The sequence below is a fragment of the Scyliorhinus torazame genome, chromosome 11 (assembly GCF_047496885.1).
Source record: "Scyliorhinus torazame isolate Kashiwa2021f chromosome 11, sScyTor2.1, whole genome shotgun sequence".
NCBI lineage: Eukaryota > Metazoa > Chordata > Chondrichthyes > Carcharhiniformes > Scyliorhinidae > Scyliorhinus > Scyliorhinus torazame.
The window spans coordinates 112112781-112137844 of record NC_092717.1 but is presented as its reverse complement, the minus strand read 5'-3'; the positions used below and the strand labels follow the sequence as shown (position 1 = coordinate 112137844).

Genomic DNA, 25064 nt, shown 5'->3' with positions numbered 1-25064 from the left:
GCTGAATACTCAGTTTCTTCCACCCTCGAGATCAACGACCTTCCCAAAACAAAAAAAATCTATCCGGGAGTACACCTTGTGAACATGGGAGAAGAAGGAGAACTCCTTGGCCTTCGGTCTAACAAATCGCCATGGATCCACTCCCCCCATTTGGTCCATAAACCCCTTAAGCACCTTGGCCGCTGCCGGCCTTCTTCTGGTCTTAGATCTGGATCTATCTAACCCTGGGTCCAGCACGGTGTTGAAGTCTCCCCCCATTATCAAGTTTCCTACCTCCAGGTCCGGGATACGTCCCAGCATCCGCTTCATGAATCCCGCATCATCCCAATTCGGGGCATATACGTTAACCAACACGACCTCTGTTCCCTCCAGTCTGCCACTCACCATCACATATCTGCCTCCACTATCTGCTACAATGCTCCTAGCTTCGAATGATACCCGTTTCCCCACCAGTATGGCCACCCCTCTATTCTTTGCATCCAGCCCTGAATGGAACACCTGTCCCACCCATCCTTTCCTTAACCTAACTTGGTCCGCCACCTTCAGGTGCGTCTCCTGAAGCATAGCCACGTCTGCCCTCAGTCCTTTCAAGTGCGCGAACACTCGGGTCCTTTTAATCGGTCCATTTAGGCCTCTCATGTTCCACGTGATCAGCCTCACTGGGGGGCTACCTGCCCCCTTCCCGTGTCGACTAGCCATCACCCTCTCTAGGCCAGTCCCACGTCCCGGTTCCGCGCTCCCACCTATTCCCCAGGTGGCGCATTCCAGCCCCGACCACCGTTTCTTTAACCAGTTCCTCTTTGATTTCTGCAGCAGCAACCCAGTTATCCCCCCCCCCCCCTGCTAGATCCCCATCTAGCGTGATTGCTCCCCCCATATTACTTCCGAAAGTCGGCTTCTCCCGCTCACTCCTTGACCTCCCCCGTGTGGGGAGCTCCCATCTACCTTGCGCCTATCTTCCCGCCATCAACTACCTTGCGCGGGAACAAGGACAGTAGGCCCCATATTCTCTGTAGTTGTCCCGCCCCTTATGGCGCAGCTCCCTCAACCGCCCCACTCCCATTCCTCATCCCCCGCCTATGTCTCTTCTTCCCCGCCCCCCACTGGCGCCCACATTTCTTAGTGTCCCCCCCTTCCCAATTTACATCCCTATATACATCGACAGTGTCATTTCCCCTCTAAGATCAGTCCCTCAGTTCCGATCCAGTTTCTCGTCTTTAATAAAGGTCCATGCTTCTTCCGCCGTTTCGAAGTAGTGATGTCTCTCCTGGTACATGACCCATAGTCGCGCCGGCTGCAGCATCCTGAACTTCACCTTCTTCTTGTGTAGCACCTCCTTGGCTCGATTAAAACTCGCCCTCCTTCTCGCCACCTCCGCACTCTAATCCTGGTACACCCGTACCACCGCATTCTCCCATCTACTACTCCGTACCTTTTTGGCCCATCTCAGAACCACTTCTCTATCATTGAAGCGATGAAATCGCACGATTGTCGCCCTAGGTGGTTCTCCCGCCTTTGGTCTCCTCGCAGGGACCCGATGAGCCCCTTCCACTTCCAAGGGGCCCGAAGGGGCCTCGGCTCCCATCAGCGAGCTTAGCATCGTGCTCACGTAAGCCCCGCAGTCCGCTCCTTCCACTCCCTCGGGGAGACCCAGGATCCGAAGGTTCTTCCTTCGTGCTCTATTTTCTAGGGCCTCAATCCTTTCAATGCACTTTTTGTGGAGCGCCTCGTGCGTCTGTGTTTTGACCGCCAGGCCCAGGATCTCGTCTTCATTATCCGTCACCTTCTGCTCCACCACGCGGAGCTCCGCCTCCTGGGTCTTTTGTGCCTCCTTAAGCCCCTCAATTGCCTGTAGCATCGGGGTCAGCACCTCCTTCTTAAGTAGCTCCACACACCGTCTTAAAAATTCGTCTTGATCGGGCCCCCATGTCGCCTGGGCTTTCTCCGCCGCCATCTTGCTTCTTTTTTCCTCCTGTCCCTATCCTCGAGGATTCTTCGCGATGTAGCCACCGCCGCCGATATTTTTCTCTTTCGTTGGGGGGGGACTCCCTGTTAACTCACCCCACACCGGGTTTCGTCCTGAAAAAATTCCCCGTTGGGGCTCTTAAAAGAGCCCGAAGGTCCGTTTGAGCTGGAGCCGCCGAAACGTGCGGCTTAGCTGGGCATCGCCGCTGCATATATAATTTTTAACGACAATTTTCAAGAGGAAAAAAAAACAACAGAACAAATAACACCCACCCAACCAACGACCAAATCCAGCCAACTTGGCTTACATACACAGTTCCCCTGTCCCCCTTTCCCACTAACTATTTCTTACCTCAACTAAACCACAGCTTAATTTTCCCCAAAGAAGTCAATAAACGGCTGCCACCTCCGGGCATCGATCCTCTCAGGGCAAATTTGATCTTCTCAAGCTTGAGAAACCCACCCATGTCACTGCCCCATATGCCCGATTTTGGGGGTTCCGAGTCCCTCCACGCCAATAAGATCTGTCTTCGGGCTACTAGGGAGGCAAAGGCCAAAATATCAGCCTCTCTCGCCCCCTGGACTCCCGGGTCTTCCGACACACCAAAGATCAGCACCTCTGGAATCGGAACCACCCGTAACTTCAATACCGTGGACATGACATTGGCATATCCTTGCAAGAATCCCCTAAGCTTTGGACATCCCCAAAACATGTGGACATGATTTGCGGGCCCTCCCACACACCGCCCACACCTGTCCTCCACCTCTTCAAAGAATCTGCTCATACGGGCCACAGTCATATGCGCCCTGCGGACACCTGAAATTGTATCAGGCTAAGCCTGGCACACGACGAAAATGCGTTAACTCTACTCAGGGCATCCTCCCTCAATCCCGCCTCTAATACCTTGCCCAACTCTTCCTCCCATTTTCGCTTTACGCCCCTTATCGGGGTTCCCTCCCATTCCATGAGTTCTTTATAAATTTCTGAGACCTTCTCCTCCTCCACTCCCGTTTTTGACACTATCTTGCCCTGTATCCCCTGGGGCTGTAGGTACGGAAAGGTCGAAACTTGCCACCATGCAAAGTGCCTGACCTGCAGGGAGCGGAACCCATTTCCCCGGGCAGCTCAAACTCGTCGTCCAAGCACGGAAAGCTGGCGTCAATAAACAGGTCCCCAAACCGCTCGATCCCAGCTTCCTGCCACCTCCGAAACTCCCCATCCAGTGCCCACTATGCAAATCGGTGGTTGCCACAAATAGGCGTCCATACCGACGCCCCCTTCACTCCCATGTGCTTCCGCCACTGACCCCACACCCTCAAGGCCGCCACTACCACCGGGCTTGTGGAGTACTGAGCCGACGAAAACGGCAGAGGTGCTGTTAACAGTGCCCCTAAATTTGTGGCCCCACATGAGACCATCTCCACCTGCTCCTCCACTATCCACTTCCTGACCATTGCCATGTTCACCACCCTGTAGTAGTTCCTGAAATTTGGTAGGGCCAGCCTCCCCTCCCCTCCACCCGCTCCAGCAGCACCTTCTTTACCCACGATTTTTTACCCGCCCATTCGAACCCAGAGATCAGTGTTCACCCTCTTTAAAAATAAAAGCCTTCGGGATAAAAATAGGCAGGCACTGAAATAAAAACAGAAACCTTGGGAGAATTGTCAGCTTTACCGTCTGCACCCTCCCCGCAAGTGATAATGGGAACTGATCCCACATTCTGAAGTCCCCCTTCATCTGCTCCACTAACCAAACCAAATTCAGCTTGTGCAACTGCTCCCACTCCTGTGCCACCTGGATACCTAAATACCGAAAGCTCCTTCCCACCACCTTGAACGGCATCCCCCCCCAAACACTTCTCCTGCCCCTTCGCCTGAATTGCAAAGACTTCGCTTTTGCCCATATTCAATTTGTATCCCGAAAACCGGCCGAATTCCCCAAGGATCTCCATAATCTCTCCAATCCCTCCCCCCAGCAGGTCAGAAATATACAAAAGTAGGTCGTCCGCATATAGCAAGACCCTGTGCTCCACCCCCCACCCCCCCGGTACTATCTTCTGCTAGTCCTTTGACGGTCTTAGCGCCATCGCCAGTGGCTCTATAGCCAAGGCAAACAACAGAGGGGCGAGTTGACACCACTGCCTCGTCCCCCAGTGCAGCCTAAAATAATCCGAACTCACTCGGTTCGTCCGCCTAACACTGCAATGAAATTCCTGTGAAAAGCCCCTAGTCGCCACATTCTAATGCCTGTTCCTGTACAGGGAGGGAGAATTCAGAATGTCCAAATTACCTAACAGCGTATATTTAGGGACTTGTGGGAGGAAACCGGAGGAAACCCACGCATTTAGAAGGAGAACGGGCTACAAGGAAAGGCTGGTTCAGCTAGTCATGTATGCATGTGGATATTTTACTGGATATACTCTTTTCATTGAGAGCTGGAGGCATGACATTGGCTGCCTTGATTACTCTGCTCCCCTCACCCACTTCAACCTGATTCCTTCTGAACTTACTGCCTCCTGCCCTCTCAGATACAACCTTGACGTACTGAAGAAGGTTCTGCCGTTCAGCCGTTCTTGTTTGGCATACTGACCTCTGCCGTGCCAAGGCTGAATGCCAACTCCTACCTCCCTCTGGACTATGACCCCAGCACCCAACGTCAAGCCGTTGTTTCCAGGGCTGTTACTGAGCTCATCTCCTCTGGAAACCTTCCCTTCACAGCTCCCATCCTCATAGCTTCCCAACCCAGTTCAGTCTGCTTGTATCTCCTTCCAAAAATCCACAAGCAGGACTGTCTTGATAGACTCATCGTGTCCGCTTGTTCTTGCCCCACATAACTCATTTTGTCCCATCTTGACTCCATTCTCAGTCCCCCTGCCCAGCCTCTTCCCACCTACGTTCATTCCTGTGATGCCTTGCGTCATATCAACGATTTCCAGTTTCCTGGCCCAAACCGGCACCTCTTCACGATGGACATCCAATCCCTCTGCACCTCCATCCCCCACCAGGATGGTCTGAGGGTTCTCCGCTTTTTCCTTGAACAGATGTGGAAAGGATGTGGGGGAATCTGAAACTATGGACCATTGTTTAAAAATAAGGGGTCACCCATTTTAGACCGAGAAAGAAAACCTTTTTTTTCTGAGGGTTGAGTCAAAAGGCGGTTGAGGCAGAGTCTTAAATATCTTCAAGGCAGAAATCGATTCTTGATAAGTAAGGGGGAGAAAGGTTAAAGGGGGAGACAGGAATGTGAATTGAGGTTAAAATTAGATCAGCCGTGATCTTATTGAATGGCAGAGTAGGCTCGAGGGGTAGAGTGGCTTACTCACGTAATTTGTTCTTAAATATTTACTATTGCTGATCTGCCATTGCAGTCCATATATGTGCAGGTTGGGTGGATTGGTCGTTCTAAATGGTCCCTTAGTGTCCAAAGGTTAGGTGGGGGTACAGGGAAAAGGGCAGGTGAGTGGGCCTAGGTAGGATGCTCTTTCAGAGGGTCGGTGTAGACTTGATGGGCCAAATGGCCGCCTTCTGCACTGCAGGGATTCTATGATTACATCTTTTAATGTAGTATCCCTATCTACCCTTGACAACTCATCCCTTATTCCTATGAGTTTGCTTTGCTCAGATTTAAAACCCGGGTTTCTTACTTAATTAAATCACTTTACAAACTCAATGTAAAATTCTATCATAAGACCACTCTTCCCTCAAGGCGCCTTTGCTAAAAAGTTATTAATTAACCGTTATTCATTGCACAAACCTAGATTTGAATAACCTGATTCCCAGTTAGTTCTTGTCATGCTGATTTAGAAATGTGTCTTGTATATATTCCACAAACACATCGTCAGCACTATTGCTGTAATTTTTTCCAGTCTACATGAAAATTGAAGTCATCTATTAATGCAGTGATTGTTATCGCTTCTATTTTTAATTTTCTGATTTCTACTCTGCTAGACACAACTGCTGCTGTTTGGGGAGTCTTTGGGCAACTCCCAGCAGTGTTGCTGTCCCTGCCTCTGGTTATTTATTTTATCTCCACCCATAATGATTCTACTTCTTGCCCGTTTGAGCTAAGATCCTTCCTCACCACTGTCTTCATTGCATCTTATATTGTCAGGGCTATCCCTGTTCTTTTCCATTTTGTATTTCTTTTCAAAATTTCAAGCACCCTCGGAAATTTAGTTTCCAGCCTTGGTCACCATTGAACTACGTCTTTGTACGATATCAAACCCATCTTTATGCCATTAATTTGCCTGTCCTATGGATGCTTTGTGTGTACAAATAAAACAACTTTAATTTAAACTTTTTACCATTTCTTTTTCCCTGATGTGATCTTATTCATAATGCACTATTGCCATAGGGGCTGGTTTAGCACAGTGGGCTAAATAGTTGGCTTGTAAGGCAGAACAAGGCCAGCAGCACGGATTCAATTCCCGTAGGCGCCGGAATGTTGCGACTAGGGGCTTTTCGCAGTAACTTCATTGAGCCTACTTGTGCCAATAAACGATTTTCATTTTCAAAATCTCTGGTTACAATATTCCACTGGGCAGCATCTGTATTCTTAGCGCTACATTGAATATCTAAAATAGTGTTCAGAGCTTTCGGTAATGCCAGACATCAATTCAGATAGGTCTTTTGCATGGAGGCTGGAAGTATGTGCAAAAAGTATGCAAAGTAGTGAAATTGTAATTTCAGTTAGCAAGAATTGCTGATTTTACCAATACAATGCCATTTTCAACCTCTAAGCTTCATTAATGGCATTGCTGACCATGCATTCGGCAGTAGGTCTATTCCCCACCAGTCCTATTTGGAGTGGTCATTACCACTTTCATGTTAGTGGCTGACTGCTTTCTACTGGCTGTGGGAGTTGGGAGAAGTACTTGGAGGTTTGTACTACTGAATAAAGTTGATGAAGTTGTCAGAGAGTGGTGTGGCACAATGGTGGCATTGGTTCTCATTTCAAGGGGTCTGCTCAGACCACAGGCTCCCAGTTGTGGATGCTGAAATTTCTATCCCCCTACCTCAGCACAATGGGCAGAAGCAGCAGATTCGACAAGTAGGAGGACAAACTGTTTGAAGAGGGAGGAGGAGAGGGCGAAAGGTCTCTCAGGAAGCCATATCCACCCAGGGTCTGCAGGCAGCAATTTGTTTACCACAGCCTATGCGAGGAGCAGTGTATGTGATGTCTTTGTTTCATTCAGGAGATAATCACTTAAATCTGTTTGCTTGCTGTGGCAGGCTTGCACCCTCAGCAGGGCATGGATTGCATTGCAAATGTCTGTAAAGACAACTGCCCGTGAGCTTTGGACTTCTTCCTGGCTCGAGCAGGTGACAACAACATCTTGAAGTTCACTGCTCTATAATGGAGGCCACTGACTCTGTATGCAAAGAATTCATTACACCCCTCTTTCCAGAGAGAAGCAAGTGGAGCAAGTATGCAGTTTTGCCAGAATAGCAGGCTTTCATATGACGCAGACTGGTCATTGAACTTGCACATGTAGCTTTGCTGTTGTCGTAGGCAATTTCGGAGAGGTGCTGCAGTCAGAAAATGTTCCATTGCCTCAGTATGCTGTTAATGTGTGACCATATTTGACTTGCAGATCAGAGCCCTGCCAGCAGTCATAATGTCTTCATTTGTGCCAGTCCTCTGTACTATCAATATTTAAGCCGCTGCAATGAACTAGAGGGCGACTGATGGGCGCAGGGGATCTGCTGACCACCTGTCTCTTGGCTTTGACTAACAGCATGCATATCACGAGACCCATGCTGTCGCATAGGATGTCATTGGGCAGACTACTGGGGTGCTGGAATAATGCTTTCCCTTTTGAGAGGCTTGGAAGAACCCTGTAGTACTCTCGAGTGCTTGTCACAATTCGCCGTGGTCTGCTGCATTCTACAAAACACCTTGTCATCATGAGGGCACATCTTTGCCACGGGGAGCTACCTGCAGTGAAGGAGGGAGGGATGTGACAAACAATACATTCCCTTTTCATGATCAGGCCACCTGATTGCAGTTCAGTGAATGCAACCCCAACTTAGCATTCAACAGTCGTGTACCTTTGCTGGCAAGTCAATAAGATACAAAACTTTGTACAGTGGATTCTTCCCGTACATGTCAGTTTCCGGATCCTACCATGTGTTTTCTTGCTCAAATGCCCCCCAGAAACCTCCCCGCGGTTGCTGTTGCTGCTGTCCGACCTTCCTCTAACTCTCCGCGAGATGGTCTAGGAACGGTTGCCACCGCCTGTAGAACCCCTGCGCAGACCCTCTCCAGGCAAACTTTATCCTTTCCAACTTGATAAACCCAGCCATATCATTTATCCAGGCCTCCATGCTGGGGGGCTTCGCCTCCTTCCACATTAGCAAGATCCTTCACCGGGCTACTAGGGACGCAAAGGCCAGAATACCGGCCTCTTTCGCCTCCTGCACTCCCGGCTCGTCCACTACTCCAAATAGTGCTAGCCCCCAGCTTGGCTTGACCTGGGCTTTCACCACCTTAGATACTGTTCCCGCCACTCCCCTCCAGAACCCCTCCAGTGCCGGACATGACCAAAACATATGGACATCGTTCGCCGGACTTCCTGAGCACCTCCCACATCTGTTCTCTACCCCAAAGAACCTGCTCAGCCTCGCCCCCGTCATATGCGCTCTATGAACCACCTTAAATTGTATCAGGCTAAGCCTGGCACACGAGGAAGGGGAATGAACCCTACTTAGGGCATCAGCCCATAACCCCTCCTCAATTTCCTCCCCCAACTCCTCCCATTTACCCTTCAGCTCCTCTACCAAAGCCTCCCCCTCTTCTTTCATCTCCTGGTATATCGCCGACACCTTGCCCTCCCCGACCCATACGCCCGAAATCACCCTATCTTGAATCCCCTGTGCCGGGAGTAACGGAAATTCCCTCACCTGCCGCCTCACCAACGCCCTCACTTGCATGTACCTGAAGGCGTTTCCCGGAGGTAGCCCAAACTTCTCCTCCAGCGCCCCTAAGCTCGCAAACGTCCCGTCAATGAACAGGTCTCCCGTTCGTCTAATCCCTACCCGATGCCAGCTCTGAAATCCCCCGTCCATCCTTCCTGGGACAAACCGATGGTTGTCTCTAATCGGAGACCACACCAAGGCTCCCGTCGCACCCCTATGCCGTCTCCACTGCCCCCAGATCCTTAGCGTTGCCGCCACCACCGGGCTTGTGGTATACCTTGTCGGCGAGAGCGGCAGCGTTGCAGTCACCAGCGCCCCCAGGCTTGCACCTTTGCAGGACGCCATCTCCAACCTCTTCCACGCCGCCCCCTCTCCCTCCCATCACCCACTTACGGATCATTGCCACGTTGGCTGCCCAATAGTAACCCTCCAAATTCGGCAACGCCAACCCTCCTCTGTCTCTGCTACGCTCCAAGAACACCCTCCTTACCCTCGGGGTCTTGCTTGCGTGCACAAATCCCGTAATGCTCCTGCTTACCCTCTTAAAAAAAGGCCTTAGTGATCACAATTGGGAGGCATTGGAATACAAAAAGAAATCTCGGGAGGGCCACCATTTTAACCGACTGTACCCTACCCGCCAGTGAGAGTGGCAACATGTCCCACCTTTTAAAATCCTCCTCCATCTGTTCCACCAACCGTGACAAATTAAGTTTGTGTAGTGCCCCCCAGCTCCTAGCTACCTGAATCCCCAAGAATCGAAAGCTCCTTTCCGCCCTCCTCAACGGTAGGTCGTCTATCCCTCTTCCCTGGTCCCCCGGATGGATCACAAAGAGCTCACTCTTTCCCACATTGAGCTTATAGCCCGAAAAGTCTCCAAACTCCCGTAGGATCTGCATGACCTGAACCATCCCCTCCACTGGATCCATCACATACAGCAACAGGTCGTCTGCGTACAGCGACACTCGATGTTCCTCTCCCCCTCGAACCACCCCCTTCCATTTCCCCGACTCCCTTAACCCCATGGCCAAAGGTTCAATTGCTAATGCGAACAGCAGAGGGGACAGGGGGCACCCCTGCCTCGTCCCTCGATACAGCTGGAAATACTCCGACCTCCGCCGGTTCATGACCACACTCGCCACTGGGGCTTTATACAGGAGCTTAACCCAACTGATAAACCCTCCTCCGAACCCAAACCTCCTCAACACTTCCCAGAGATACTCCCACTCTACCCGATCGAAGGCCTTCTCCGCGTCCATGGCTGTCACTATCTCCGCTTCTCCCTCCGCCGATGGCGTCATTATCACATTTAGCTTTTCCTCTATTACTGACCATCACAACATCCTCTTAATCACAATACTAAAATAAAAGCAATCAAAAATGAACATTCCAAACAACTTTGTCAATCAAACCATCCAATATTGTGTACAAATATTAATGAATAATCCTTATGGATTCTATTTATTGCTTGCCGTCTTTGCCTGGTTTAGTGCTCCTACACAATACTACCCCAATGCTTGTAGCATTTCTGGCAGACGGTTGGCGTCTTTCAGTGAGGAAGACCACAGATAGCTTTCAAAGATAATGTTGTGCAGTCCGTCCTGAGAAGGCTCGGCTTTGCGCTTTACCACCTCCGCAATGGCAGAGCAATCTGGCTGGCTGACGTGCACAGCAAGGGCAATAGCGGAGTGGCACAGATGGGGGTTATGAATCCTGTCATCCTCCGAGAGGACAGAAGATTTGTGCGCTATGGGACGTCCCCTGGGATGGTGTCTCAAGAATCCTAGTAATTGCTAGAGGACCAGTTGCTGTATTGCTGTGATACCCATGTGAGATCATTGAACCATTTTGGCACTACAATGGGGCTACAATGACATCAACTGCCTGCTCTACAAATTTCTGTCAGACTTTAAGTGTGTGTATGTGCAGCCCCCTTACCAACATTGTATCCAGCATGCTTTGCGTTAGGTATGCATGTGTGCCACAGATGCCACTTTGGGCATTAAGGGGCCTTGGGCGCTCCCAAGCCCAATTTAAGTTCCTTTGTGTTCATTCTGTTTTCATAATTTTAAAAGAACTCTACTAAGTTACCCCTTAGCCTTCCCTTCCAAGAAGAAATAAAACCATGTATTTTCATTCATCCCTGATAAAAATAACATTGCAGTTCTCGTGTCATCTGTTTTGTAGTTTCTCCAATATCTATATATCCTTTTCATTACAAGGGAACCGAACCTGCACATGGCGCTCCCAAAGGGAGTCTCCCCAAGATTTAAAGCAAGCTTCTACTTTTAATTCTAGAAATAAACCTTGATGCTTGGTTTCTTTTTGTAGACACCTTATTGGTCTGTGTTGCAACATTTAGTGGTTTGTGTATTTGTACTCTTTGATCTCGTGTTCCATCCCAATTAGATTTCTAATTTCCAATTGATATGTAACCTCCTTTTTTCCTTAGCAAAGTATAAAACATCACTCTTGTTGGTTCCAGAGTAGATTGCTCCAGAAAACTAGCTTGAGACACTCATAAAATACACTACCTTTCTGATTTGAGATTCTGCACTTCCCATCCCAATCTGTACAAAAATTTGCATCTTTCATTGAAACAACTTTGTTTTTGCTAAAACCCTGGCTAATTTCAGGATTAATACTTTCTGCTACTTTATCGCTGCTGTGAAGAACCCTTGGCCGATTGTATGTTTCAGGTTCTCTGTTATTCCTCAGTTCCAACCATTTTGAGTTTTTGGTGATTGATTTCCCTTCTCTATTTGATCTCTTCGTAATGTTAATGTAATAGGTACTTTATTCACCAAGAATCTCTTCCAGTTTTCCTTTCCTTTTTAAAGACCTTATACTTTGGAATATTTAACTTCTATTATGAATGGCTTGCAGCCATGTGTTCGTGTTGGCTAGCGTGTCAGTTCCTCCAAGGTGTGCATCGGCCTCTGATTCACTAATTGTATTTCTTGTACGTTGTGCATTGGTACATGCAACTTCTATTTGGGCATGATATTATCTTTCTCACACCATTTAATTGAGCATGTTTCTTATTTGTCCCCCCTACTTTAATTACTTGAGCTATTTTAGTATTCCCTTCAACTGAATTGCTGTTTATGACCTGAACTCTACTTTTATCCTTTTTTAAAATCTTTAAACTATACTTTTTGCTGCGGTTTTTGGCCCTGAAGGAAACTATCCAGAAATGTAAATCCCTTCCTCATGACTCATCTTCCAGCTCGAGAATTCAGGACTGAGACATTTCCAACAGATATGGAAATCTTGGATAGTCTCATTGCCTTCGCGCTGATTCACAGCCTGCACTGTCATTGCAAACCAGATCACCTACTTTCCCTTATGTATCATACTTTCAAATGAAGAGGGAAATTCAAGAAGGATAAATTTTATTTTCTATGAATCATAACTATGAATAATAAATGCCTGAAGTTTGTATGAAATTATTGTATGCATTGAGGTTTGGGTTTTTGATCTTAGAATTTAAAATTTAAATCGTATTTCTGTGGTTAACTCCAGAAGGTGTATGTTAACATGGTACATTTATGTATGGAGTTGTTAGAAAGTCATTATTATCTTTGATCATGATGTGCTACATAGTAATGAGGTATTGATTGTCATATTCTTGATTCTGCCCATAGATATTTGATAAACGAAGTACATGACTCTCCGAGACAACGCTCCAAGTCTGCTTCAGTGAAAGAGGTTATGTTTGGAACTGGATTATTGGTGGGTAAGTCAAAACTTTTATTAAAAGTTGAGAACTAGTATTTTACTTGTAACCAGATTGTGAGAGAGATTCTCATGGACCATAATCTGAATATATATTTTGCATGAGCATTCAAGGTCTTAATCAATGCTTTGACTCCCCTGTATAAAAATACAAGAATTGAGTCTGAAGTTTTTTGTTGTCCTCCCTTTTCCAAATTTTTTTTCCTTTGACTTTCCAAAGATACTGGGCGGGATTCTCCACTCCCACGCCGAAGTGGCCTCGCCGTCGTGAACGCCGTTGAGGTTCACGACGGCGCGGAACGGCCCCGGTCCCGACCGATTCAGGCCCTGACAATGGGCCAGTATCGGGGCCGCGTCATCTACACGCGCCAGGTCTTGTCGCCCGTGTAAAAGTGGCGCCGCATAGATGACGCGGCCGGCGCCGCATAACGGACGTCATCCGCGCATGCGCGGGTTGGCCGGCGCCAACCCGCGCATGCGTGGTTGCTGTCCTCTCTAAGTCCGCCCCGCAAGAAGATGGGGGACGGATCTTGCGGGGCCGCGGAAGGAAGGAGGTCCTCCTTCAGAGAGGACGGCCCGACTATCGGTGGGCACCGATCGTGGGCCACCCCACATTCCAGGTGAAGCCCGGTGCAGGATCCCCCCTCGCCCCCCCACAAGCCGCCCCCCCAGCATTCGCGCACCGCCCACGACTGCAGCGACCAGGTGTGGACGGCGCCGGGGGGAACCCGCCGTTTTGGCCTGGCCGCTCGGCCCATTCGGGCCTCAGAATAGCGGGGGTGCCGTAGAATCGCCATTTTCGGTGTCTCCGGCGATTCTCCGGCCTGCGGCCCGCGAAACTCGACCGGGCCGTTCCCGCCGCTTGGGAGAATCGTGGGAGGGCGTCGGACTGGCGTCCCCGGAAATTTTGGCGGCCCAGGTGATTCTCCAAACCGGCGTGGGAGTGGAGAATCGCGCCCACTGACTCTTGTCAGGGTATGGTTCTTTTGGGTATTGACAGCTTTCCAGTACTTTTCTCTTTTCCTGCTCCTTCACCCTCTCACCACCCTTCATGTTGCCAGTCCCATGACATCTGCTCAAATGGACCACATTAGGAACAAATTATCTGTGTTATTGGAGAATGGGTATTAGTGGTGTCTGACCATGATGCTTAAAATAAATGTTGTAATCTATATTAGTTGAGTATTCTTCCAAGACATGATTCACTTCATCCTGTGGAAAAATAGATTGGAAGTTGACTCCCCACAATTTAATATTAATTTTCATTTGGTGTTTTAAAAATGATTGTCAAATCATTAATCTTGTGTTAAATATAATGGCATTTGTTTCTCTACCCTAAATTTAATGTGCGTTGGAAACTACACAAAAATACTAAAATAGATTTAAGGAGAGTAGTTAATTGGATTAGAGTGTATCAATATAATTCAGTCCATGGTCTTGCTTTCTGTTTTATTTTTCCATTCCAATTAGTATCCATATTTATCTATCTGGATCTATAGTAGCATCTGATGATCAAAATGTATTTCCTCTATCCAAGCTGTTCATGATTTTGAACACCTCTATAAAAAATGTTCTTAACCTTCTGAGCTATCGCTAATATAAATTAAGTCTCTCATCTCCTGGTAGCATTTATAGTATGTTGCCTATACACTTTCTCCAAGGCCTTAGCATCGATCGAAAAGCACAGTTTCCAGGATTGAACATACTACAGCGGATGCCAGACTGGTTTTATAAAATTTTGATATTATTTCCTTTTTTACTCCAAGAAACAGAAATTAGCCTGTACACATTTTTGGATGTGAGAGTCACGATTTGCGATCTACCCATGCGAGTTGCAGTTGCGAGTTCATTCTGGCTCGGCTCTTTGTTTAAATGATTTCTGCTTGCAGCCCAATGTGACCCTTGCTGCTGCCTGGCTGCATGCACAACAGGGCCCTAATGGCTTGAGAGGCTAGTATACGTTCAAGCTTGCCTCCAAACCTTTAAAACACTCTCTCCCCTTTAATGGACAGTGCACTTATTCACAGGAGGTTATTTTAAAATAATATTGATGCAACTGTAATCAGTGGAGATGCACCACCAGGGTATAGAGACGTCTCCACGATTCACAGATGTGGCGCTGGAGGCCCTTATTTCTGGAGGTGCACAGGAGGAAGAAGGCCATGTTTCCATGACGAGCATGGAGTACCCAAAGGAACGGGAGCAGGTGGCCATGTTGGTCATTTCCCAAAGTCTGATCCCAAGCACCTGGCATCAGTGGGGCAAGAGGTTTAATGACCTCAGATGCAAGGTCAATATCATTTGGACATTATATCTCATACCCAACATATCACCACCCCCTCGCATTGCTTAATTCACCACAGCCTTGTCATTCAGCAAGCATTAGTCCTCAACACTCAAACATCTCATACAATTTCCACTGATGCAGCCTCACACCCACCTCTTGCTATCAAACTATTCGACTATGGCAGCCACTTCATTCAGATACAGTACTACACAATAACTGACATACTGCCCTCTTCCTTGAAACAGGAAAAAACAGCAATGTACTGGTGACGGTGATGCACACATTCACTCGCTGAGCCTAGTTCTGGAAACCATTTATGATGGTTACTGCTCTATGGCCCCTGTCAACTTACACCTCGCACTCATCTGACTATTTTGGCATAATGTGCAGATTATGTGATCTGATCTTTTACTCTTCACTTCGGCCGTCCGATCTGATGTTATGCTTTCTAATACCCAAGAACTGCCAACTGAACTGCCAACTGGCGAGTCACAGCACACCTAAAGGGAGGACAGAGCAACCCTACATGAGTGATGAGGATGCATTGTCACTTAATCTGAGACTTGCAGCCATCTGCTCAGATACTGACAGCCTGCAGCTTATAAACCCAATATTGGGATCAACATATAGTGAGTTGGTGGGCTGTAACCAGGTCACGGGAAAGGGTAACATATAATCCCAGCTCCCCGATTAGGTTGCACACAAGTTCTGCTATATGGGCTCAAATGAGGACTTCAATGGGGTTGCATACAGGAGAATGCTGATGAACATGGATACTGTTCAGTGCATTGATTAACCTGCCAGACAGCCGTCTGCCATTGTCAAGGAACTTGAAAACTGGCTTCAATGTGGGAGAGGACATCGTGCAGAACTTTGAGCTTATTGCTGTTGTGTTCGGTGTTTGATATCCAGCAAGGAATCTACCAAACAACTTGAGACTTGTCCAAACTGTTAAATAATGGGTTAAGAGACATTCCAATTAGTTGTCTCATTTATGTTAAGTATCCAATAATTGACACTTATATGTAAATAGGCTTCAGGGGAGGCCTTTGTGTAAGGTGATGTGATGTTAGAGTTTTGTGCAGAGTCTGTTGAAGTAAATTAAAGGTGTTTGTGGAAAAGGAGCAGAACCTTTGACTCTTTATACAACAGCAGCTAAACGTCTAACAAATGGTAGCAGAGGATGGTTGCTGTGCAAATGTGAAGGGTTGAAAGATGCAACTTTCCCAGACCAAACCAAGGAGTGAGTGAGAAGAAAAAAACCCAAAGATATATGGCTGAACCTAAGATAAAGATGGCTGGAAATGACTACCCCCACTTATTTTCTGAAAGGGGATTGTACGACCAATGGAGAAGTGCAGTAGTTATGTGGACTAAGGTAACTGCCTTGGGAAAGAGAAAACAAGGTATGGCATTGGCTCTTTCTCTACCTTATGACAGTAAAATCTGGAGCAAAGTGTTTTCTGAGCTGGAATTGAAAGAGTTAGACTCAGAAGAAGGTCTGAAGACTCGATTACATTATATGGATAAGATTTATAAGAAGGATGACTTGTTAAGTGCATATTGAAGAATGGTCAAATTTTGATAAGTTCTGGAAAGTAGAGGATTTCTCCATTGAAGACTAGAAAATGGAATTTGGCAGACTATATAAAAGGCTGCAGAAACACGAGCTGGAATTTCCACAGCCTGTGTTGGCCTTTAAATTACTTGACTGCTAGAGTGAGCAACATGGATAGGCTCCTGGTTTTGACAGGAGTTCAGTTTGCGGATAAGGATACCTTATTCGATCAGATGACAGAAGCTTTAAAAACAGTTTCTGGGCAAACATTCGATTCCGATGGCTCTGATGACCCAAATAGGTCAGCCTGCAATAAAACAGAATATGGAAGATACACTACTAACAGGATGGCGAAATCGTACGGCTACAAACAGGTTCCAAGACTATAGAAGGAGATCGGGACCCGGAAATTATGAAGACAGAAACCCAGTTAGAACCGACAATAGGACGATGAATCCCAGAAAAGCACGGGGCATGATAAATCGATGATTTCGATGTGACTCTCAATACCATTATGCTTTCAACTGTCCAACACGTTATAATAGTGTTTGAAGTGACACATGACACGGAAGAGTCAGAAGAGGAAAAAGATAGTGACCAGAAAGAAGGCATTGTCCTATTGACAACCAGTTTTACGCTGGTAATGAAGGTGTTGGTTGCAGAATCCTTCAACTGTGCTGTATTGGACAGTGGCTGCACATCTACTGTGTGTGGAATTGACTGGTTAAAATGTCACCTGGACTCCTTGAATGCTGAAAATTGTAACAAGGTTAAGGAATTTGAAAGTTCCACAAGTTTCAGGTTTGGTGATGATAATATTCTGAAGTTGCTGAAAAGAGTGGTGATCCCTTGCAATATTGCCGGAGTGAATCATTTCATTAGCACGGATGTTGTATCAAGTGAGATACCTTTGCTTCTGAGCAGACCGTCGATGAAGAAAGCACACATGAAACTGGATATGGAACAGGATAAGGCAACAGTTTTTGGAAAGACGGTGGACTTACAATTTACACAGTCGGGACACTATTGTATTCCATTACTGACACATAATATTTCAAGTACAGTTGTTAAGGATGTGTTAATGGCAGTTGAAAATGGGACTTTAGCTGATAAAAAGCTTGTGGTATTAAAACTGCACAGGCAATTTGTGCATCCGTCTCCTTGGAGGCTGAAAAATGTATTAAAGGATGCAGGGGTAAGGGATGAAGACTATATTAAGCTCATAGAACAGGTTAGTGATCGCTGTGAAGTTTGTAGGAAGTACCGAAGGACGCCAGCGCACCCGATAGTAACCCTACCGTTGGCCAGGGATTTTAACGAGATTGTGGCCATGGACCTTAGGATCTGGGATAAAGCCAATAGTATATTTATTTTGCATTTTGTAGATTTAGCAACCAGATTTAGTCAATCAACGATTGTACGAAGAAAAGAGATTAATTCTGGATCAAATCGTGGAAAAATGGATAGGGACAGTAATGGGCCCATCGGCAAAATTCCTTACGGACAATGGGGGAGAATTTGCTCATGATGAGTTTAGGGATATGTGTGAAAACGTGAATATCACAGTTATGAATACGGCTGCAGAAAGCCCATTTAGTAATGGTGCGTGTGAAAGAAACCATGCGGTAATAGATAACATGCTCCGGAATATTTTGGCAGATAAACCAAACTGCAAGCTAAATTCAGCTTGAGCATGGGCGGTCCATGCAAATAATTCATTGCAGATGGTTGGGGACGATAGTCCCTATCAATTAGTGTTTGGTAGAAATCCTAAAATTCCGTCCATTTTGGATAACCAGCCTCCAGCTTGGGAAGGGACTACAATTAGTTCTGCCTTTGTTGAGCATTCAAATGCATTACATAGCAGTAGAAAATCTTTTTTGGAAGCAGAAGTCTCTGAAAGAATTTGCAGAGCTTTGAGGCATAATGAAAAGCCATCAAATATTGTTTTTCAGCAAGGAGACATAGTATCCTATAAGAGAGACAGTTTTAATGAATAGAAAGATCATAGGCATAGATGGCAAAACAATTATTTTGCAACATGGCAATCAAACTGTTAGGGTACATTCATCAAGGATAATGGGTACAGGTTACAAATTTTAAATTTAGACAGACATGATGAGAAACCAGGGTTATCTGGTACGCACGTATTACAGAGATATGAGGACCAGTTAACTGATATAGACAGGGTTTCTGTAGAGGAACACAACACTTCTGATGAATTAGAACAGGCCATTTTTCCGAAAGGACAACTGCCATAAGTTGGTACAAAAGTGACATACTTGCCTGAAGGGTCCAGTCAATGGCAGGTTGCAACTGTCATTAGAGCACGGAAGGCCACTGGAAAGTATAAACATTGGTTGAATGTGCAACATTCAGGGGAGCGAGTCAAGACAATGGATTGGGAACACGAAGTTCGAAAATGGAGGGCACAGTTCAGATAGTACATCGGATAGTGAACAGGTCCGCAGGAAAAGGTCGAGAACAAGGACATCCCACAGCAGAAGGGAAAGATCAAGCAGTAGCAGTACAGAACGAGATACCAGGCGGGAGAGGGGACATAGTTTATCAAGGTCTCGGAACATGAGAAAGACTACAAATACTAATAGGAGTAGAAGTCCACATGCACGTTAGATATTGGTGGCCTCCAATAAATTAGATGAAAAAGTTATCAAAGATGCCAAACAGCAAGGACTGCACAGTTGGAGTGAATTTGTGGCATGCACGGAAGTACCGGATAGGGGACAACGAGCATTATGCCACAGATGGATTTGGACGGAAAAGGTTCTTCCGGGTGGAACTTATAAGGCAAAGGCCAGGCTTGTTACGAGGGGATTTGAAGAAAACTTAGAAGATCAGGATTTCAGGATAGATTCACCTGCGGCAGGAAAGGTTATTTTAAAGATGTTCTTGGCTCTATTATCCACAAAGGCATGGGAATGCAAATCTATAGATAGAAAAGCTACCTTTTTGCAGGGGCATCAGCTCCAGAGAGACATTTTTCTCTGTCCTCCTAAAGAAGCAGCTAACACAGAAGGGGTACTCTGGAAGTTGAACAAATGTGTATATGGATTAAATGATGCGTCTAGAGTCTGGTATTTTTCGGTAAGGTCAGTTTTGTTAAAATTAGGCTGTTGCCAGTTGAAAGCAGATCCGGCAATGCTTTATTGGCACTATAGAGGAAATATTTCTGGCATCTTTATGATGCATGTTGAGGGGAAATAGCAAAAATTAAATGGGTTGACAGTAGCTATCAATTGTCAGACTGTTTTACAAAAAGAGGGGCTAGCTCACAGAAACCTTTGGATATTGTTAATGAAGGGCACCTGTTTCTGTGACTTTTTTTTTCTTCCCAAAAAAAAGAAGGGGGGAAATTGTGTGTGTGTTTTTGGATTTCTTGTAATTTTGTTTTCACCTAATAATTTTTTTCTCCAAGGAAGGAGAGACTGTTAAGTAATGGGTTAAAAGACATTCTAATTAGTTGTCTCATTTATGTTAAGTATCCAATAATTAAAGGGGCTTCAGGTGGTCTTTGTGTCAGATGATGTGATGTTAGAGTTTTGTGCAGAGTCTGTTGAAGTAAATTTAAGGTATTTGTGGAAAAGGAGAAGAACCTTTGACTCTTTATACAACAGCAGCTAAACGTCTAACACAAATCAGGATCTTTATTGAATCTCACATGGCAAGATAGCAATCTGTTACAGAGTAAGTTATCATGGAATTTCTTTGTACTCCTCTGGAACAACTCCGAGGCACGACTGTCCACTTGTATGTCTTATAACCATCTGTTGATGACTGGATGTACCCCACTTGTATTGGAGTGTCTTGTCACATAACCATTGTCTTGAGACTGCATGGCGTGTCTGAACCGCCACCTGCTGGTTGGAGGTCGCACCACCAGCAATCTATGAAATTATTTCCAGGCATATCATCATAGTTACTGTAGAAATGGCGGCTAATTCCTTGACCAAGCCGAGGTTCAGCATCTGTAGTTATTGTTACAGCTTCTGCAGCACAAAAGGAAGCTATCAAATGTCGAGGGTTGTAGTGGAAACTCAGACTGATATCATGAGGGCTTGGACTACTGCTATCATTGCTGTGGATTTTGCTACTTGAGCTATGTGGGTGTTGCAGCAGTCCAGCAATCTCTTTTCCACAGATTTCTCGAATTGCTGAGGTTCTGCACTGTGGAGCATAAAGCGGAGTCTGAGGCTATACTCTCACCACTGCCCCAGCTGTTGCCCATCAGTTTGTCAGCCCAGACTGCTGCAGCCTGTACAGAAGTGGCGCAGTCCAAACCCAGGATGTCAAACTGCAGAGCTGCTTGAGGTTGAGCTGCAATTCCATCGGCAGTTTCCCCAACTAAAAGTCGTCTGACTTCCAGCAGCCATGGTGCAGCTATTGGAATAGCACTATGTAGTTGCACTACATGGGCAAAGATGGGCACCACCAGAATTCACAAGTGTGAATAGTTAATTTTTATTCTTTTATTTGGATGTTATTGGATAAAGATTCTAATGAAAAGGTTTTTGTGAGTGACGTGTACTGTTGGATGGTGGTGATGGGATGTCTCAGAGAGATACGATGATGCATTATGGTTAAGGGAAATATATTTTATTGAAAGTGGAGTCTGAGAATGTACACTCTGATAACTTAGTCAGACTGAAGATTCTAGTATGCTTTCCGCCTACACCCTTATTTTGAGGTGGCCTCTTGAATCCTGGAGCTAATGGTTATACCCTTATGATGGCAACATTATGGAGGTCCCAGCAGACCATCATAAACTTCAAAACATGCTCCAGGCTGTACTGGAGGGCTCCTCCAATCAATAAAGGCAGCAGAGCCATTGCTTGAGCATGCCAGTTGTATGCTTCACAAAGTCTCCTGTGGTTGTACGACTCTCATATATATGCCAGCCGATCTCGCATGATTTGGTGCAAGAAGGCGGTCATCAGCCCCACGTGCAGGCGATGGCCGTTGATCCCGGAGGAGGTAGCCTCTAGTTCTCAGTGGAAACCTATAGATGGCGAGTATGGCTGACTGGTGCAAGATGAATGGCACTGTGGTTGCTGCCAAGGTGCTAAATGTTCACTGACATTACTTGTTGGAAGTAGTTGCACGCTGACTGCACATTTTATAGAACGGTAGTCTTTGCGCTTTCTGCACCCCACTACATGAACACGTGCACAAAGGGGAGCCTATAGAGCCATGTGCATATAATGAATGATGCCCTGCATCACCAGGAATCTCCTCAATCCTATGAAGTCATGTGTCCTTTCATCTTGCTTTTTCCTTCTGGAGGAATACAGAATGTACTCTTTTGGAATAGATGGTCTCCATGGCCACCTAAATGTTTCAATGGATGGTGTTATGGGCGAGGCTTTTCAGAACCCCAAAATGTATCATGGAGTTCAACCAACCTCTCTCTTTAATGGATTTGTTGCTTTTCCGAGCACACGGCCTTTTCCCTAGGTGTGGGATTACAATTATGGACCCGTGGGTTTTTAAACACAAAACACTATTTATTCCATGAACTCAACTTAACATCTTAAATAAACATTGGATCTCTTAACACCCCTTACTTCAAAGATAACTCAGAAAATATTGCAACAGTAAATAATTCCTTAAAATGTTCCTTCAAACTTCCAAGAGACTTAACAACTTTAAACAGTATCACATCAGGTTAAAGGATCTATATATTTTCTGATGAATGGCAGAGACTGTCACAAACTGGCTTTCGACTTTTAAACTACTCTCAGCAAAACCAAACTGCAAAACTTCCAGCTCTCTGGAAACACACAGACACTGCTTTTTAAACTGAAACTAAAAACCTGCAAAATGGCTGAACTGAGCTGAGCTCCACCCACTCTCTGACATTACTGTTTTCTTAAAGGTACATTGCTTACACATCCATTTCTTAAAGGCACTCTTGCATGACAATGGTGTACTGGGAAATACTTGAAATGTTGCCTGCTCCCACCCTGCGAAGATCCTGATGCATAAAAGTGACCTTTATGATCCTTGGCAGGACCATGTTTCCCATGGTGTGAAGCTCCAGGTCGGGTTGCAACAGATGGCGCCGTTCATTGACTGCTTCCTTATTGAATTACAGCCACCTCGGGCATTGCCACTAGATCAGATAGAGGTCGGAAAAATGCTCCCAGGAAACCTATGTGCAGGACCCTCTACAGAACATTCCCATCCTCCTCCCTCTTAATAAAGCTATTTCTCTCTGCAGCGTTTGCTTCACTTCATGGTCATGCTGCATGCCAAGAGTCATGACAACCACCGTCAGTGTACTTGGTTACCAGATTGTGTGTTTCCTGATTTTAAACACCAGCTCTTCAAAGTACCTCTTAAAAATACCATCCAATACTTCCAGAAACTCAGCCCAAGCAGAAGGAAGTCAAAAACACCTCATCTGCAAGTTGGTATCTGGCACTTTAAATAGCATTGTTGGTATTGGAGGGTGGGAGGTGACTTGTGCTGCTACAAATCTGTTCACCATAGCGATCAGCATTGTTGTTTAAGTACATACACAGAGGACGTTCCTGAAAACCACATCAAATTAGTCAGCAGCTCTACAAAGCTAAATTTTGCACTGTCTGTCGTTCTTAATAAAGTCCTTTGTCACATGTGCTTTTTTAACAACCTTTTCAACTTATCCTGCCACCTTCATAGATACGGGTTCATCTGTTCCCAATATATCTGCTCTTGCACCCTCTATATAAATGTTTATCTTGCTTTGACTTCCTGTGGCGACATGTAGAAGTGCAGTTGCACTCGAGGTGGCTCCTGCCAGAGAATTTTTATTTAAGTTCTTTTCGCCCAATTTTTTGGAGGAGATTTGGGTTGGAGTTTGGTTAGATCGATGGGTTAAGACTCCCACGACAAAGGAATGCCCAATAAATTCAAGATTAGGCAGCAGAGAAAGAAGGAAACGTCGAACTTGGAAGCCTTGAGAGCTCTGTCTGTGAGGAAAATGGTAATGGCTCCTGCAGCATAAGTGGCAACTCCATTTACTGCTGAGATGCTAACAGGCATCCTAATGGGGGAGCTTCAGAAACTATGGCAGGAGGTCCCTGAGGATCATGAAAGAGTGATTGAGAGGTCGATATCCTCCATTCAAGTGGCCTTGGCAAAATTGGATGAAATGGTAAAGGCGCAGGGCGCTGAGCTAAAAGAAGTGGAGGTGGCTCTTTCAAGGCCAACTGACCAGACCACCTCTCTGGAAGTGGAGATGGTGCAGGTGGCCAGTGACAACAAGGTATTAAGAGCCGAGGTGGACAATTTTGAAAATCACTCCAGAAGACAGAATTTCAGGTGTTTGGGTTGCTGGAGGGATTGGACGGTCCGAGTCTGACCAAGTTTATGTCGCTGTTGTTTTGGAAGACGGTGGAGTAGGGGGAAATAGCGTCCCCATCTGAGTTGGACCCACAGGTCGGTGACACAGAAACCCTGTACTAGTGAGCCTACGTGTGAGATCATCAGCCGCTTTCACAGTCCAGGACAAAGAGAGAATTGTGCGGTGGGCAAGAGATCATCGGATTCCTGATGGGAAGGATCAAGATGTTGGAGTGGAGCTGGCCAAGCAGAGTGCGGCATTCAACAAGGCCAAGGCTACGTTGTGTCAGAGCAGTGTTTAAGGCAGCACAGTGGTTAGCACTGCTGTCTCACAGCGCCAAGGACCTGGGGTCAATTCCCATGTCTGTGTGGGTTTCCTCTGGGTGCTACGTTTCCACCCAAAGATGTACAGATTAGATGAATTTGCTGTGCTAAATTGCCCTTCGTATCCAGGGGTGGAGTTATGGGGTTGCAGGGGATAGGGCAGGGGAGTAGACCTGGGTAGGGTACTCTTTCAGAAGGTCGGTGCAGACCCGATGGGCCGAATGGCCTACGTCTGCACTGTTGGGATTCTATGATTCTATGTTCGATTTGGCGTGGTTTACTCTACGCGCTTCCTTATGACTTGGGAATCGAAAGTCTACAACTTTGAAGCTCCAGTGGAGACTGAGACATTTGTGCAGAATCATGGACAGGGATCGTGATAACTCTGATTTATGTTGGTTGGGAGTGTAATTTTTGGTTTTGGGGGGTTAAGGGCGTTTTGGAGCTTTGTACTTGGATTTTTACTGTGGGTTTTGTGGGATGGACATTGTTGTTGTTCATGTATATTTATTTTTTCCTGGAACAATTGAAGTTGGGTTTGGGCGTGGGTTGCTATCGTTACGGGTTTTCGTTTTATTTTTTGTGTGGGGGCCATCCTGTTAGCTATATAGTTAGTTAACGGAAGCAGAGGATCTGCAGCTCGTACTGTGGGGGGAGTTTTTTTAGCATGAGCCTTGGGTGCTTTGCTTAGTTTTGGTTTGGTTGGGGGAAGGTGGTGTCTTTGTTTGTGGAGTGGGGGGGGGGGTGGGGAGGGCTGGGTATTTGGCAATAGTGATTTCAGATCATGCTCCGCATTTCGTGGATTTTGGTGGCACCAAATAGGAAGAGGTACTTGGGCAGCACGTTCATTTTGATCGTCTGGACTCTCCCCGCGAGGGAGAGTGGGAGTGTGTTCCATCTTTGCAGGTCCTTTTTTACTTCCTCTGTCAGGCT

At 46.3% G+C, this 25064-nt stretch overlaps 1 protein-coding gene across 5 annotated transcripts in view; it reads left to right on the top strand.

The window, feature by feature from the left end:
• The window catches only part of LOC140385450 (centrosome and spindle pole-associated protein 1-like), a 344086-nt gene that overhangs the window by 102979 nt on the left and 216043 nt on the right, over positions 1–25064 (top strand). For all 5 annotated transcript variants that reach the window (XM_072467626.1, XM_072467627.1, XM_072467628.1 and 2 more), the window contains one exon: positions 12528–12619. In XM_072467626.1, coding sequence (XP_072323727.1) covers positions 12528–12619 — 92 coding nt within the window. The remainder of the gene's footprint in view (positions 1–12527; positions 12620–25064) is intronic.